The 17,176-nt window shown below is 38.0% G+C and overlaps 1 protein-coding gene across 1 annotated transcript in view; it reads right to left on the reverse strand.

Moving 5' to 3' along the window:
• Nucleotides 1-16,558, reverse strand: part of nlk2 (nemo-like kinase, type 2) — a 97,678-nt gene extending 81,120 nt beyond the window's left edge. The window contains exon 1 of the mRNA XM_077208145.1: nt 14,833-16,558. Coding sequence (XP_077064260.1) covers nt 14,833-15,299 — 467 coding nt within the window. The 5' untranslated portion in view covers nt 15,300-16,558. The remainder of the gene's footprint in view (nt 1-14,832) is intronic.
• Nucleotides 16,559-17,176: the final 618 nt, after the last annotated feature.

A 17,176-nucleotide genomic window follows, 5' to 3' on the forward strand; every position in this document is an offset into this window, starting at 1 on the left:
ACTGGATCGGATCGGCCCCATCCCTAAAAAAACAGAAGACCACTCACTGCACTACTGCTGTAGGTTTAGTTACAAAGTTAAGCTTAAAGAAAAAGAAAAACCAGGAAACTGGTCATTTTAATTATAGACCTGCTTCACAATCAAACTGAGCATCAAATCAGCAAAACATTATATAAAATAATCATGCAGTGGAGACGGTGGCAATTATTTAGGTAGTTTTATTGTACATTTAATTACTTGTTTTGTTTTTTTGAAAAAGTTTCCAGAAAGTTTCCATGATCCTATTGTCAGACACCTGAAAACTTTCAAGCACTGTTCAGATGATTTGCATCTTTTTTCTGTTCTTTTGTTAGTAGTCTGCAATCAGCTAAATGATACCACTGACTGTCTTTCTTGTCTCATTAATCGTTTTTGTTTTCTTCTGTATGTTTTAAATTAATTGGAAATTGCAATGAAAAATGTCTTGAAATTATATAAGGCTTCAACCATGTTGACTGATAAATTACTATTTAGGTTAATCAACAGATATAGTGTTTTCCAGTTTGTATTTTTACATAAACATGAGTGATTTGAGATGGTAGAAGTGCAAAACTTGAGGAAAAGAATTGCCCTTTCTGAAAAGATGTTATAAGTGTAATTTTACACACAGGCAGAGAGAAAGAAATGTTTGCTAATACACCTCTTAAAACAATTAACAGTCTTTAAAGAATTATGCTGAAAGCATGCATGCTGCAACTTGAAGAAACTTTGAGTTGTCAATTTCTTTTGTCTACTGTGACCTTGAAAATGTTAACTAACCAAACAATGGACTTGAATATTTATATGTGTAAAACATAATAACATTAAATAAAAAATTAAAAAACAGTTGGTGCAAATCCTAGTTAACGGCCGATATTAAAATACCAAACATATAATAAATTAAGAAGGCATCACAACATTATAATGCAAAGTTTCATTTCTTTTTTACAGTTATTAAATTATTACAATTTTTTTTTTATTGTTAAATACAAAGTCTTTCATTCGCTGCTCCCTGTAGCGTTGCTGTCTGTGTCTGTAGGTTTTAGTGCATCTTGATCTTAGCACAGCTTTAGACACTGTGGATCATGGGGATCTTCTTGACCGTTTGAAGGAGTGGGGTGGGGATTAGGGGACTTGCCTTATACTGGTTCTCCTCCTATTTATATGGTCAACCTTTTGCGGTGGAACTAGGAAGCTCCGTTTCATCTTCCCACCCTATTTCTTTAGGGGTTCCTCAAGGTTCATGTCTTGGTCCTGTTCTGTTTTCTCTATCTATGGTCCTTCTGGGATTAATCAAAAATATAATGTGGCCTACCGCACTGTTATGCTGAAGATATCCAGCTTTATTTGCCCCTGAGATGTAATGACGACTCCAACATCACAACTTTGTTTGAGTGTTTGGATGAAATAATATATATACATGAACTCAAATATCAGCCGGAACGAATATAATACCAGTATATTATGCATCCATAATTGGTGTATCACTAATAATTCAAATTCCCAATTTTAAACTACAAACATGCTGGACGAGCAGTAAACTAAAGTATAGTGACAGAACACACAAAACACACCCAGACTGACAAACACACCCAGACAAACACACACACACACACACACACACACACACACACACACACACACACACACACACACACACACGACAGTGGCACTGTCAGAATCGATCAGAGGGAGACGGTGGAGGCCCAAGGGGAAGATGGCAGATAATGGATTATAGTGCAACTCTTTTGTGTTCCCTCCGGCTTGGCAGCTGAAATACACAGCAAGACAATGGGAGGGCTTACTGCCATTGGAACATTTGGGGGAAGTATTAATTTAAAGGGAGCCATTAACAGTAAGGGAGAAATGAAAGTGCTTCTCTAATCCATACTTGTTCTTATTTGTTTTGTTCCTTCCAACCAGAATCAAATATTTTATTTTATCTCTCTTCAAAGCACCCCAGAGGACGGGAAAACAAAGCTCATGTGGAGGAAGGCACAGTGAGTGAGCATATGCACAGTGGCTCTCTGAAGACGATAAATACAAAGTCTTACATGTGAGGCTCTTTCGCTGCTCCCTGTTGTGTGACTGGTGCCGTTTTACATTGAGCGACTTAACCACCTTTCCTTCATCTCTCAAAGCTGTTAATGCCAAATGGCTAAGCTTATAGCATGTGCTGTACGCTACAGCACAACAAACTAGCAAAACATGACTGGGAAATGAAATTTTAACCATCATGCAATCTTAGGGCCAGATTGTAAACAGCTTGCTCCAGCATAAACACTCTTTTAATGACACTTTTGCAATACAATGCAAATTTATGGGATGAATGTTTTCAAGGTCAAATGACAAAAAGGCACTATTAAAGTACAACTGATCTTCTCTTCCTCACTCAATGCTGTCGTATGGCTTTAGAAGGCTTGAAGTTGCCATTTGGACAGCGTTCATCCCCATTCCATTTCAATGTAAGAAAAACAGTAGCATGAACATTATGCCAAACATCTCCTTTTGTGCCCTACATAAGAAAGTCTGAAGGGTTTGGAACGATAAGTGGGTGAGTATATGACAATTTTTCATTTTTAGGTGAATTATCACTTTAACTGACTCATAAATGGTTTGCCATAATAATGGCCTTATTATTCCATTTTTGTCATCAGAACTCTTCTCCAGCAATCTAGACATTTCCTCTAGTCAGCCGGAAAGCCTGAAATCTTCACGAGGCCATTAGTGAAACTAGATTCTGAATTACAGGCCCCTCTGGCTATATATACATTGAGTGTTCCTGTGTGTGTGTGTGTGTGTGTGTGTGTGTGTGTGTGTGTGTGTGTGTGTGTGTGTGTGTGTGTGTGTGTGTGTGTGTGTGTGTGTGTGTGTGTGTGTAGAGGATCATCCAAGGGGCCACGGTCAAGCTGCAGTAACTGGCGGCTCTGCTGTGATGTGTTTGTGCTGTGGGACTCACATGCCTACGATGGGAGGGACACCAGCGTGCCAAGCCGAGGGCACGTCCTGCATGTGCCCCTTCAGCCGCTCACATTCCACACCACCCTGCCCCCAACCCCACTCAACCCCTCAGGTAAACCCATTCAAATAGGATCAGAGAGACGAACATATGGTAGCCTAACAACAGCAGTAATTTAGAGAGGATTTTCAGGTTGAAAGAAGGTGGTGGGGGGAGGCGAAGCAAACCATAGACTACACAGAAAAGTGCAAGGTGGAATACCAGAGGCCTGTTTTGTTCATGTCACTTCCAGTGTTATTTTAACAAATATACATCTTAAAAAGATGCCTTTTATTTATACTGGACTTATATCAACGAATGTTTACTTCAGGCTTTGTAAACAAATAATAAAAAAAACATTTTTTTTTTCATTTATAAAATATATTTAAAATAGGCTATTTCTTTTTTTCCTTTAATACTACAACTATTACTACTACTACTACTAATAATAATAATAAATGAAATATAATATAAATTATAATATTATTTATATAATACAATTAAAATAATAAGTATTAATTATTACTTATAAATAATAATTATAAGTTCATTATTATTATTATCATCATCAAAAACAATACACTAATAAGAATAGTATTATTACTACTACTAAATTAAATATATAATTAAATTAAAATAATAAAAGCACATTATTATTATTATTATTATTATTATTATTATTATTTAGCAACAATTAAAATAACATTACATTATTATTGTTTTACTGTCATTGTTGATAAATAATAATAAATCAAATATAATATAAATATTAAATTAAAATGATCAACATTTCATTATCATCATCATCATCATCATCATCATCATCATCATCAACAAAAACAATACAATAATAATAATAGTCCTACTACTACTAAAAATGAATTAAATATACAATTAAAATAATAAAAGGCAAGCACATTATTATTACTATCATTTAGCAACAAAAAAATTGTATTGTATTTTTATACTGTCACTGTTGATTATTAATAATAATAATTAAGTATATAAATAAAATAAAGTTAATTAATAGTAATAATATACTTATGTTTTTATTTAACAACACAATAATATATTATTAACATTATTGTTATTAATAAATAATAATAACAGTAAATTAAGTATATAAAATATGAAATAGGATAATAGTTTAAGATTTACATTATGATTATCAATAATAATAATAATCAAATATAAATGGGTTATTAAAAATAGTGACCGGTCTGGCGTGCAACGATCCAACAAACCAGAAAGCATACCATGCTGTGCCAAATTGCCAATAGAGCTTGGGAGAGAAAATGGAAAGCATACAGGGACCAGGCAGGAACATTTTAGTGCATCATGGGAAAGCAAAAAGACTAAAAGATGAGTTATCATCGGAGGCTGATTGTGGTTTGTTTGGCTGTGGAACTGCATGGTTAATTTCCTCACAGAGGCCCCAAGCACTCATTAGACCCAACGCCAGCGAAGACTTGGGCTCTGCTTCTAGATCTGTCCACGCTCTGGAGTGGGTGTGTGTTTGCGTGTGCAGCAACTGTGAATGACGAAGAAGGAGAATGTGTTGAACACTGATAACAGTGGCAGTGCTAGCACAGGGTCACACCCTAAGGTGGACAGTCCGGACACTTGAGCCCGCTCACACTCTTTCACGATCACAACATCGAGGGCCACTCGGTGAGAGAAACCCAGATCCCATTTGTGAGCCTTTGCTAACAGGACATAGTACAAGGACAGTCATAAACTGATAAAACAGTATTTAACTAGGTTAGATCAGATCACAACCTTGAAAGCAGAATAGAAACGAGGATTCACAACAGGATATGGCTAAAACATGAGCATATATCTGTTCTTATATCCAAATCATTTAGCTGTGAATGCTAGTTTTTGGAAAAGAGGCCCAAAGGAACTATGGATTCGGACTACACAGAAAAATAACCACTAACTGTTTAGTATTTTAGACAAGTTACACAAAACTCAGACTTATGGATGTGGTTAAAGTTGGGGGTGTGACAAAATCTTATATCACGATATCAAAGTAATTTAAATTAATACTTTTTCACCAAGGGTGCATTAAATTGATCAAACGTAACACTTAATACATTTATTAAAAGTTGTTATCATTATTATTTCAAATGAATGGTGTTCTTCAGACTTTCCATTCATTAAATAATCCTAAAAATTGATAACATTGATAATAATAAGAAATGTTCCTTGAGCACCAACTTATATTAGCATGATTTCTGAAGGATCGTGTGACACTGTAGAATGGAGTAATATTCCTTTAGAGCCGGCATAAATCAGATTTTAAAATACATTAAAACAAAACACATTTCACATTATTACTGTTTTTACTGCATTTTTAATCAACTAAATGCAGGCTTGGTGAGCATAACAGACTTCATTCAAAAACATGATTCAAAAATTTGTACTGACGATCCCCAACTTTTGAACAGTAGAGTACAGTATTATGACAGGAAAAACTATATAACTAGGGATGCACCAATATTAAACTGATACGACAAACCGATAATTATTTCTTATTATGCCTGATAATTCAACTTTATTTTGTCTAAATAGATTCAAATCAACTGTTTTAAATGCTTTAAATGCTAAGTGAATTTAGGTGTTAAAATGGATATTCATTTTAAGTTTTTGATTTTAATAGATTATAAGTGGGTTTTAAAAAGTAACCCTCAACAACCAAAACACAAACAAAACACTCTAAACAGTGAAAATAACATAAAAAATAAACCCTACATACCAGTTCTAAATGTAGTCTAAATATTCAGTAATGTGTGAAAGTGAGGTTTGTGGTTAATTTGATTTTAGGGAATGAAGAAAAAACAAATCAGTCCAGATTACAACAATACCCTCAATCACCCTTTGAAGCCACTTATGAATGCCAAAACATGCTCTAGACAAATGGATGCTATTATCCAGGGAGTTCTCCGATTGAGGATGGTTTCAGTAATGGCAGATGCTGTTGCCACTTCCTCCCGCTTTCGCCAAGAACCAATCACGCTCAGTCCAGTTAGAAGCAGCTTGAGAAAAGCCAGAGCTCTTAATCAAACTGTATACTGACAGGGCCAAAAACAGGGTGGTGTTTGTTGTGCTGAGGAAATGGCTGAAGAGATAATTACGACAAAAGAGACACTCCCACCCATACATTCCCCGACTTCCTACAGTCCCTCATCACTCCCCATCTGCTATCACACTACCGGATATTCGTTTTTTTCTCCCCCGGAGCATCTCTGCTATTCGGACTCTAAAACGAGCCTGAGGATCACGAAAAAAACATTGGTGATGCCCTGAGGACAGTCATGCTTGAGCGGCCCACTGCACACAGCGTGGGGGCATCCCTGGCCTCTCGCCACCACACTCAGAAGGAGTGTTAAGGCAAACACTGACTGACTCAAGCCTGAGTCAAGTAACCCGTTTGCCTGCGCTCCATGTCATCAGTGCAGCTCAGTGGAGAAAGCTAAAGCCACTGTTGCCTCCAAACTCCAGCAGGGCTGCATGAAATATCGAAATAAAATCAATATCCTTAATGCGATCACGAAGTCTGCGATTTAAATAAATATGTGCTGCAGGTTTTGGGTTTCAGAGTGAAGCGCGGTGTTCATTTACACGCATGCAGCAGTATTATTTTAGTATCATTAGCCAAGTTTCAATCCAGTTTTTGCACTGTGTGACAAAGTAAATATGCGTTAAAAAAAAAGATCTGTGCAGAATGTGCTGTCTCAAACCCGTTTTAATTTGGCCTTATACTGATAAATCGGTGTGCGCAGTGATGTCATCCCTAAAATAATACATTGTTGCATAAGTTTTGTTGTATTGCTAAATTATATCATATCGTTCACATTCTACGGCCTCGTCCTGCTCGCCACAAGGAGCAATACAACTCCATTACAACTTCTTTGTCAAGGATAACACAATAAAGTTGCATTAACGTACAAATGGACGAAATAAAAGCTAGATGGTTTATCGTTTGAAAATGCAGAAATTAAGATTTTACAGTTGTATTATAGAATACAATTATTTCAATTATTCTTATTAAATCCTCGACTTTTTTACTCTACAGTAATAGTATTATTGCAATTTATTTATTATTTTGTTTATTTAAAAAATAGTTACGATTAAAGTCATATTGAATGGGTCAAAAACAATAAGAATTTGGCCTATGAACAATCAAGTGGAAAAATATTTTTTTTAAACTAGTTCTTCTGATGAGTAAACCCACTGACATTTTTTCCCAAATCGTTCAACCCTAAAAGGATGGCTTGCTTTTTCAGTTTCTTTTTTCTTTTTCTTTTTAATGCAGATGCACTCCCTAACAAATTATTAACTCTTTCCAAATATAGCTCCAAGTAATTTGGTTAATTTTTTTAAAATATCGCAATATGTTTTGCAGAAAAACAAGATATCGTAATGTCAGTGTTTTTCAATTGTGTGCAGCCTTACTGCGTAGCATTTAATAAAATCCTTTCAAACCAAAAAAAATACAATAAAAATCCCATTCAAGAATGTCTGAATTTTAAAGGGTACATAAACAGGACTGGTTTTGCTTAGGGTGTGTTTCACAAGTCTGTTTTGAATGGATGGCAAACAAACCAGACAGATGGCCAGAAATATATTCAAATTAAAGACATCATGTCTGTGGATATTGTTTCTGTATTCAAATCTGACAGAGGAAGATCCAAACTGCATCTATGACACTCCCTCATAGAATGCTTCAGAAGAAATCCAGGTAGCTTTTAGGCCGAATTGAGAGCGGGCAGCTAATAGGACAGCTATAAATATAAGCACAAAAAGTGTCAGGGGTGTCAGAGCTCTAAATGGAACGGTTCAGTCTGAGCAGAGGGCTTTTTAATTAACAGTTCTGCTCTCTGAGGAAGAGGTGGTCTCACAGTATTAAAGCTAAAGCAGTTGGACCTCTGCTCCACAGCAGACACAATACACAGCCACATCCTCTATGAAAGTCTTGTGCATTTCCCCCGTTTTGACCTTAGGAACACTGGTGAAATCTCCATCATTATTGAAATAACACAACAAACACTTACACTTTAATAAGCATAGAAAAAGAGGTAGGAACCGAAAAAGAGCCAAAGAGGACGAATAGAGGACGAAGCGGAAATGGCTGAATCTCACAAAACTATTAAGAAATGTCATATTAATGATTGAATGAACGAACGAACGAACAAATGAATGAAAATGCAATTTCATGCTTTTTTTTAACTTGATATTTAACTTGATAAAAACTTTTTTTTTTGATTTTGAGGTGAAATGACCTACACATTTCTTTGTGGCATTCATCCAAACAACAAGAAAAACAAAACAGACTCATTCTCAGCAGTGCAGTCAAGATCAACATGAATAAAAGCCCAGAATAGGCTGACAGAGGCAGGCGAGTGAAGGGTTAACGTACACACTCCTGCACTCTTTCACCCCCTACACTTCAAAGGTAAGCTGTTTCTCTGCTCGGTCTGTGCATCTGCCAAGCCCAGAGCCTCTTAAGAGCTGCTTCTGACTGTTGTGGTTGTAAAAAAAAAAACTTGTCCCGTATGTGAGCCTTTCAAGTTCAAAGTATAAAAGCACCAGGACGCCTTCCATTATAATTCGCCTAAAACACACACACACAAAGCTGCAGCAAAACCAAGGGTTGAAAAGAGAAAGTTAAAATCTACTCAACAATCATGTAATGACTCTTTCAATTATGGGGGTCATATTGATAAATGATCACATCAGACTAATTAAGACATTGTTAGATTTTAGATAATAGAGTTTCGAGTTCAATCGTGCTGTTCATCACACTGGGGAGAAAAAAAAACACACCGCATGACAAATCATATTTAATATTCGAATGTTTTTTAAGCATGTTTGATCAGCAACTTAATAGCTTGGTTCATTTCAGGGAGACATTCGAGGAGGATATGAGGTTCCTCTCCAAAAAACATTAAACTTTAAACATTCACATTTCATTTAAATTTTACAATTACATTGGAGAAGGGAATAAATAATCATTACATCAATAGCAGCTACAGCTAGCACTCATTTTCCAGTAGTTCTCCCAAAACTCAACTTCATGTACTTCTATAAAAGAAAACTCAGTGATCTTCAGAGATTTGGACTCTATGCAATTTTAAAGTAGTCATACATCTTTAAAAATCAAGCCTTAATATTATTGCGTAATAACCCTTATTCCACACACACTACCATTCAGTTTTGTGTGTGTGTATACTGTGTATATGTATATATATATATATATATATATATATATATATATATATATATATATTAGTGTTGTCAGTTAAACGCGTTATTAACAGTGTTAACGCAAACCCATTTTAACGGCGTTAATTTTTTTATCGCGAGATTAACGTTCTTTTTGGCCAAGCAAACTTTGTCGTTTTTTTCACATGCTGTTGCAACAACTAGCAACGTTAGAAAAACTGCAACACCACACCGGATAGCTTGACCGGAAACAAAACAACAGGCACGCCGCACACACTTGTTTGGGCTTGCGCATGGCGAGCGCGAGAGGCAGAAATGGATGCCTTTGATCTAGAGACGTGTGCTACGTCCCAATTTGCATACTATCCATCCTAAATAGTATTCGAAAATAGAACTAGTACGTTCCAAATTGTAGTATGTTGAAATGAGTGTTCCAAAGAGACCCGGATGGTCCGGTCAGAATCCGAAGTGCAGATCGATGCACACTCTAACGGCTGATACTGCCCACAACCCATCGCGCGTTTGACGAGGATTCGGTTAGAACTACAAACACGAGTGAAAAGTGTTAAAAAACTACAGACATGGAGGACGCGCGAGTCCGGCAGGTGTGTAGAGAGGTTTAGATAAAGGGGTTTAAGTGATTAATTATCAGTATCTAACCTGACGAAAGTTTATTTATTCATTGTTGGCTACGTTATATTGCATCTGCAGCAGCATTGTGAACTTTTGTGTCGTGTTTAATGATGCCAATCAACAAAGCAGGATCCAGAAGTTCCACCAAGCCATGACAAGAAAGAGACTTTGCATATTTTTGGTGCATCAATCTGCCAGACGAGATCTTAAGAACATCAGGCCTAATTCAAGTTGTCCGTGACCATGCTAGCATTCCCCGCACAGATCAAACCGTGAGCGCAACAGAGACCGGCTGACACTTTAATGGACAGCGAAGACTCAGATACATTCCTGTGCAGAGCCATGCCTCTTCCCTGAGAGACAGGGGCCTTATGGGGGCATAGTGTAGAACCACAGTTCAACCCAATTTTTTGGGAAAATCAACTAAACCCAATTGCAAATAAACAACAGCCTATTATACGGGACCCATGACATGCAAATGCATGTGTCTGGCATTTCGTCTTTATCAGCGCTGGCTCTAACAGCTCACGGATGGAGGCTGCACGTGTAAAAATACAAGTAAGTCATGAGGGCTGTGATTAAGATGGAGACAGAGATATTGTTATCTAGTAGGTCTCAGTTTTTGGATCTGGTTTGAGCAGCAGGAGGCCTGTGGGACGCAGGTTGAACAGGCCAAATCTGTTTTTTTTATGATATGTATTGTTTGTTAATGTAAATACGAGCAAACTGTTGGCAACAGACTGTGTCATTCCACTCGCCTCCTAAGTTCTCCTTGTCGTGAATCAGTATATCTTTCGGGCACTAGCGAGGGCCTTGATTCACAAAACATTAAGACACTGATGACACAATTACCTGCAACACGACTGCAAGATCATACATTAAACATAGCTAGTATATCAAAGCCATTGCGGTATAAATGCCAATGATATTCATTGTAGTTGTTAAAAAGTACAGTGTCAATGTGAAAAATGTACTTCCTCTGCATTTTACTAAGCAAAACAGGTATATATATATATATATATATATATATATACACACACACTTGTGTTTATCCTCTGCTAACTTTACATCATTTTCAGTAAACAAATAGTTACACTGAGAAACCCATGATTATTAGCTTTTACAGTGCATTCTGGGAATTTCTAGGGAGCAAAATGAAGTTCACTGGAACAATTTTGACAGTGAGAGCATTAGAAATTTAGAACTCCCTGGGTAGTGTACTTGCTTCTGAATTAGGGAACATGTTGAGAATAGCAAACAAATCATTTCATGCACAGATTCCCAGGGAAACTAATAAAACATTTACCTTGAAAGCAATGCAAGTCACTTTTGATAAAATTGTCGGCCAAATTCTTTCATGTAAAATGTATATGTAAAGTTAAGTAATGTAATGTAAAGTTATCAGAGGCAAGAAGTGACCAAAGCTGCATCCTAAACCTGACTTACAATATGCCACATGAAGGTACACAAAACATAATACAGGACACACATGGAATTCCCAGAACCCACAAATGAGGCATCACCATCAACTGAAGCCTTCTAAAATTACAGCGGTTTAGCATTTAGCGCACCTGTTTTCCGTAAATTTGTTTACGTACACTATGAGTCAATCTCAAACTACAAGCGTAAACAGTACATGCAGGCCAAGGGGTTTCAAAATAAACTTTTTGACTGAGCATCAAGAGAGAGTTATGCCATTATATCTTCCACATAAGCACGCCACACTATTAAAATCATACTAGAGTGACATTTTTGAGATTATTATTAATGACAGATATGGGTTTTTCCCAGAAAGCATCAGACCCAGCAGTTTGCACTTCATTTCCTGCAGACTAGAATATGACAGAGTAACGCTCAACACACGCAGGGTCTCTTTAGTATAAACCATAAATTATATTCCATTTTATTTCGCTTTCAATTTCATTCTGAAGACAGGATGTAATATAAACCTGTTTGCAAAATCACTGCACAATATGCTTACTTCAATAAAGCATTATTTCCTGCAATTAAGCAGATGCAAAAAGATAATATAGATTATGTATAGTTAGAATATAAGATAATTAAATTCAACTCCATCTGCATCAGAACCAGTATGTGACACACACACTTTGTGACTGGGCCAAAAACAATTTATCTAAACTTTTGCAGCTGCACGAATGAAAGGGCACTAACTAGAATGCAAAACACCATCCAAAACAGCCTTCTATATAGCTAACACAAGGACCAAGCTCACACTTCTCCTTTTATTAACTCTTCCTTTATCCCAGCACAGGACCTACGTTCCAATTGACAGGATCCCTACAAAGTCTTTAGCCCTGTTTACACCTGGTATTAAGATACGTTTTGGCCGATAGGATCACAAGTAGGTGAAGGAGACACATTTACACCCAGTGTTTTAAGGAAACACACGGAGAGCAGCAGCTTTCGTTTCTGCGCTGATAGCTGCAAGTCCGAGACAAACGCTGTGAGTGTTTGTTAAAAATCAGGAATGGTGAGAGAACATTGTGTTGGTACATTTCCCATAATGTTTATGCATTAGGTTCAAAAAGGGTGCAAAAGCACCTCAAATTATCAACAAATATGAGCATATGACTTTATCTTAAGCCATCAGAAGCCAAGCAATAGCTTTGTATGACAAACAATCTGAAATTGAAATTATTATGCACTGAAATTCATGCTTTTGCATGAAATCATGAAGGCTCCAGTTTCCATTGATTGAAATTAAATGTACAAGATAGCACATTTCTTCAAACCATCTTGTTCTGTATTCCAAAGTAGTAAGTCATACAGGTTTGGAACAACATGAGTGGTATTAAATGATGACAGAATTGTCAATTTGTAACTTTTGGGGTAAATTATCCATTTAATTACCCATGGTTCTGCAGTCTGCACACCCCCTTTAAGAGGGCGCAAACCCTAAATGATTTTCCTCGATGGTCGTGCCTCTGGAGGACAGCTATAAATAAACCAGCAAGCAACAGTGCAGATTAAAAGCAGACAATGAGCAACAGGAAGCGATTTTGAGGAAAGGTCAGGCTAAGATTGCATGGGCGGAGGTAGGCAGGGTGGCAGTTGATGAGAGCTCCCCTAGTTTTGTGGACCTTCTGCAGGCACCAGTTACAGGCGATTCCTTTGGATAAACACACAGAGAGCCAATATATGTGCTAGAAAAAGTCAAAGAATGAAAATGGCCCATTATATTCATTTTGTCTATTGTGCTTAATATATTGCTTGTCCCAAGAATTAACTCTCAGATTAAGCTCTGAACAGAAGCTGTGGCTGAGTCTTCTACAAGGAAAGGAGGGTGTGTGCTTAAAAAGGATATTGCATTTCCTTGTAGTTACAAACTCATTCTGAGAACCAGCACTCTCCTTCCTTAAAGAATTACACATATTACTCAACTTTTCATCTTTGGACTGTATTGCCCTGTGAACTGGTTTGGTTGTGGCAGGAAGAAATTCACAAGTTATTTACTAGGCACTTACATAAAGGGATAGTTCACCAAAAAAATATTATTTTATAATTTACTCACCATCAAGTTGCTCCAAACTGTATGAGTTTTTTGAAGATATTTTGAAGAAAATGGTTAACAGTTGCTGGTCCCCATTGACTTCCATAGTATCAACAACAAAAAAATCTATGGAAGTCAATGGGGGACCAGAACTGTTTGATCACCCACATTCTTCAAAATATCTTCTTTTGTGTTCAACAGAACAAAGAAACTCATAAAAGTTTGGAACAACTTGAGGGTGAGTAAATGATGACAGAATGTCCATTTTTGGGTGAAGGATCCCTTTACTTTTCTACATTATATTTATAGGTTCAGTGCCTATAGGTTTATACATGGAGTGAAGCAAAGACACTCAAACTGACATGAATTAAATCTTGAGCATTTAAGTCAGCTTATCCCTTAAGTAGAGCGATGTTCACTTAGTGTACATCTTAAATTCTTTGCTAAAAGCTGTCCCTTATTCCCATTGAACTGTCACGCGGGAACCTAAAAATATGGTACCTCTCCATCCTAACAAACCTGACAGGTAAAACACTTTAAAGGTGCACTCTATAAGTTTAGGTTTAGGTTTTATTCAGTTCTTGTCACAATAGGCAAAATGATCATTGTTATGCTATTTGTCCACTCATTCTATTTAATAGATTGTGAACATGCTGATCCATACCATCACTCTTTTGCTGTTATATTGAACTTTTATGTTTATTTTTTGTAAAGCATTTTATAAAGTAAACCAACACACTCTCATGGCAAATCATAACTATTTTACATTTCTGCAAATTGGTGAATAATTCATACAATCAAATTTTTTACATTTTCGTACAATCAGTTAGGGTTAGGGGTGGGCCTTCGTGCTTACCTATCACACATTTCCGTACAAATTCATACAAAATTGCCATTCCGCTAAATAGTTACTTTTTTTTTTCAGGGGATCAAGTTGATTAAACATATTAATATTGTCAGTAAGTATTAGTGGTGTATTATGCTTCCTCTCAGGTGACACTTCTTAAGTCGTGATTACAACCTTGTCACATTCAAACCTTGTCACATTTTTCAAAACTATGAAACTAGTATTTACGATTATTCTGATAGCACCAGAAGGCAGCATTACTGTAAGTAAATTGGTCAATTACACGCCACAGCTGGTCATGTGACATCAACATGGCGGCACCCATGAGGGGGAGACCAGCTCTGTGTGGAATAACAGTTTTTTTTTTCTATTAGTCTTATGTATCTCGAGTCTTCATCTCATGAGAGTGTACAACATTTTAATTATACTTCCCAAAGATGCATTCTTTATTTGTAACTTTTTTTATTTTCACATTAGCCTACTTTTAAAGAGCACTTTCAAAGTCAAAAGGAAAAAAGGAAAAAAAGAAATCGTCAGCAGCAACAAACGATTAACTTTAATTGACAGAAGTTGTTACAATGTGATTTAATCACTTACCAAACAACACCGAAAGCTCCGTATCCGATCGGTCTGTCCGGCTCTATGTCCAGCTGTTGCTGTAAGTGATGCGAGTGGTGGTGGTGATGATGATGCGCCTTCACGGCGGCGGCTTGAACTTGCGCCGGGGCTGCAGCGGCCGCCGGCCCCGGAGCTTGACCAGGAGCGGGCGAGGGGAAGTACGGCTGCTGCTGGCTCGGGTTCAGCATCACCGCCGCCGCGGCAGCAGCAGCAGCAGCTGCGGCCGTGGAAGCGTGCTGCTGTACGGGGTGCACGGCGGCGGCCGAGCCGGGGTGCTGGAGGTGATGCTGGCCCGGGTGATGATGGTGGTGGAGGTGGGCGGGTGGCGGGAGATGGGGCAGCTGGTGGTGATGGTGCGGGTGATGCGCTGCCACTGCCGCGGTTCCGCCGTTGTACGCAGCCATCATTTTCGCGGCATTGGAAGCCGTCGTTCCGCACAGAGCCATTCACTCACTCAACAGCCAGAAAATGAGAGGTGGAAAAACAAAACAAATAGGCGAACGAGATGGAGAGGGAGGCTGCCAAGATGTCAAACTCTCATTTGGCCGTCATAGAGCCAAACGACGGGTAAAAAAAAATCAAAGCATAAATGTCCGGCATAGCCTACATCAAGATGAGTGTGAAAAGGTGTCATACTAACAACTCTCCAGCTTTGATCTGACCTACTTCGGAGGATCTTTTGCGTTATACGTTCCAGACTAGCAAAATGACAATCGCGGACATCCAAGAAAAATCTCGCGAAGGATAAACAAAAGAAAAGTAAAAGAGGAGAGAGGGATTAAATCAAAATAATGCGCTCCCCCCATAATAAATCAATTCCGCACGGCCTTAAATCTCCCTCATGTTTGAGGCATGAGGAGCACCTTGCTTTGCTCTAAACTCGGGCTTGTATGGAAAGGGAAATTAGGCGAATAGTACAAGTTACGTGGGGAATGCAACATTCATCTTTTAGATTTCCTCATATTTGCCATTTTGGGCTCATCCAGCCCTGTTTCCACCGCCAGGGCTGCATGCAGTTTGCAGAAGTTACGTGGATCTCAATCAGGCCACCGTTGCTGACTTGGTACTTGCTCGCCAGTTTACTTGTTTACATTTCCATTAAAACGCACAATTCCCCCGCATGAAAAGGCTGCTGCTACACTGTATCGATCCGGAAAGCTTGTTTTGCAGTATGGCGCTCTGTTGCGCTCGAGCTCTAAGCTGTAGATGGATACCTCCAGATCCTCTCCAAATGTCAAAATCCCCTCGAAACACCCATCACGCTGATCAACGGAGCAATCCGTATTCCTGGAAACATTCTTCCGAAGCTCTCAACTTATTTTCCCCATCGATAACGACGTGCTCGTTCACCGGCGTGCCGCGTGCTTGCTCTCAGTATCGTGGGCATGTATATCCAGTGAAGAAGAACTCAAATTAAGAACATCCAGTGTTTCTTGCAGTCATAAAACTGGCAGCCAGTGTCCTCACCCCCTCGCCGGATGGTGCTGCCAGGACCTGGGAAGGCACACGCGCAACCCTGCCGTCTTGGGTACCCGTCTAGTCCGAGTCCGATGACAGGTCTCTGAACCAATCACGTCGCGCTTCTGAAGTAGCACAGCCAATCAGCGGACGAGAGGAAGAGACGGAGGTCCAGCCACAATAAACAGGCCCTTGTTGCATGTGGAAGCTGGCGCCATTTGGGCTACACGATACTGTAAAAGACAGTGACAGTCCACGGAGCTCTTGAGCCGAAATGGAGAGCAAGGGGCCCCACTAACCCATAGCTATTACGCGAGACAAGCCATCCAATTAGCACCTGCCATTGAAGTGAGTCCCTAGCCTGAAAGGAGAGCCATGATTCGCTGTCCAATCGTTTTTCAAATCGAAGAAAAATGCACAGTAACAAGGACTGTCAAACAGTATACAATGTACAGTATATTATAGAAATATATTATACAGTTTACAAAGTTTATAATTTGTTGTTACAGTGCATTGAAATAAGTTTTAGATATAAAAGATAAAGTGTAAAGTTTAATTTTGCAGTCCATATGCCTAGCATGAGAATAGTAAATAAATATATTTTTTTCATAATGATTCAGTCATGCTTTTTTATTTTTATTTTATTTTGTAGGATACTTTATCATAAAAAAATAAGTTTCTCACCATTAAGTTCAACACCTAGCAAATCTGTAGGAATGTTAAGTAACAGCAATTTTTTTGTTGTTGTTTTTTAAGATCAAGGGGATTTTGCCTAAATGTCAGGACAGGTGAGGATGTCATATGTTTAAAATGTTATCATTTATTCATTTCAGTTTTGGCCAAAAACTATATATATATTGTGTAT

This window comes from Siphateles boraxobius, unplaced genomic scaffold, assembly GCF_051911475.1.
Source record: "Siphateles boraxobius isolate OS27281-9 unplaced genomic scaffold, OSU_SipBor_1 6, whole genome shotgun sequence".
NCBI lineage: Eukaryota > Metazoa > Chordata > Actinopteri > Cypriniformes > Leuciscidae > Siphateles > Siphateles boraxobius.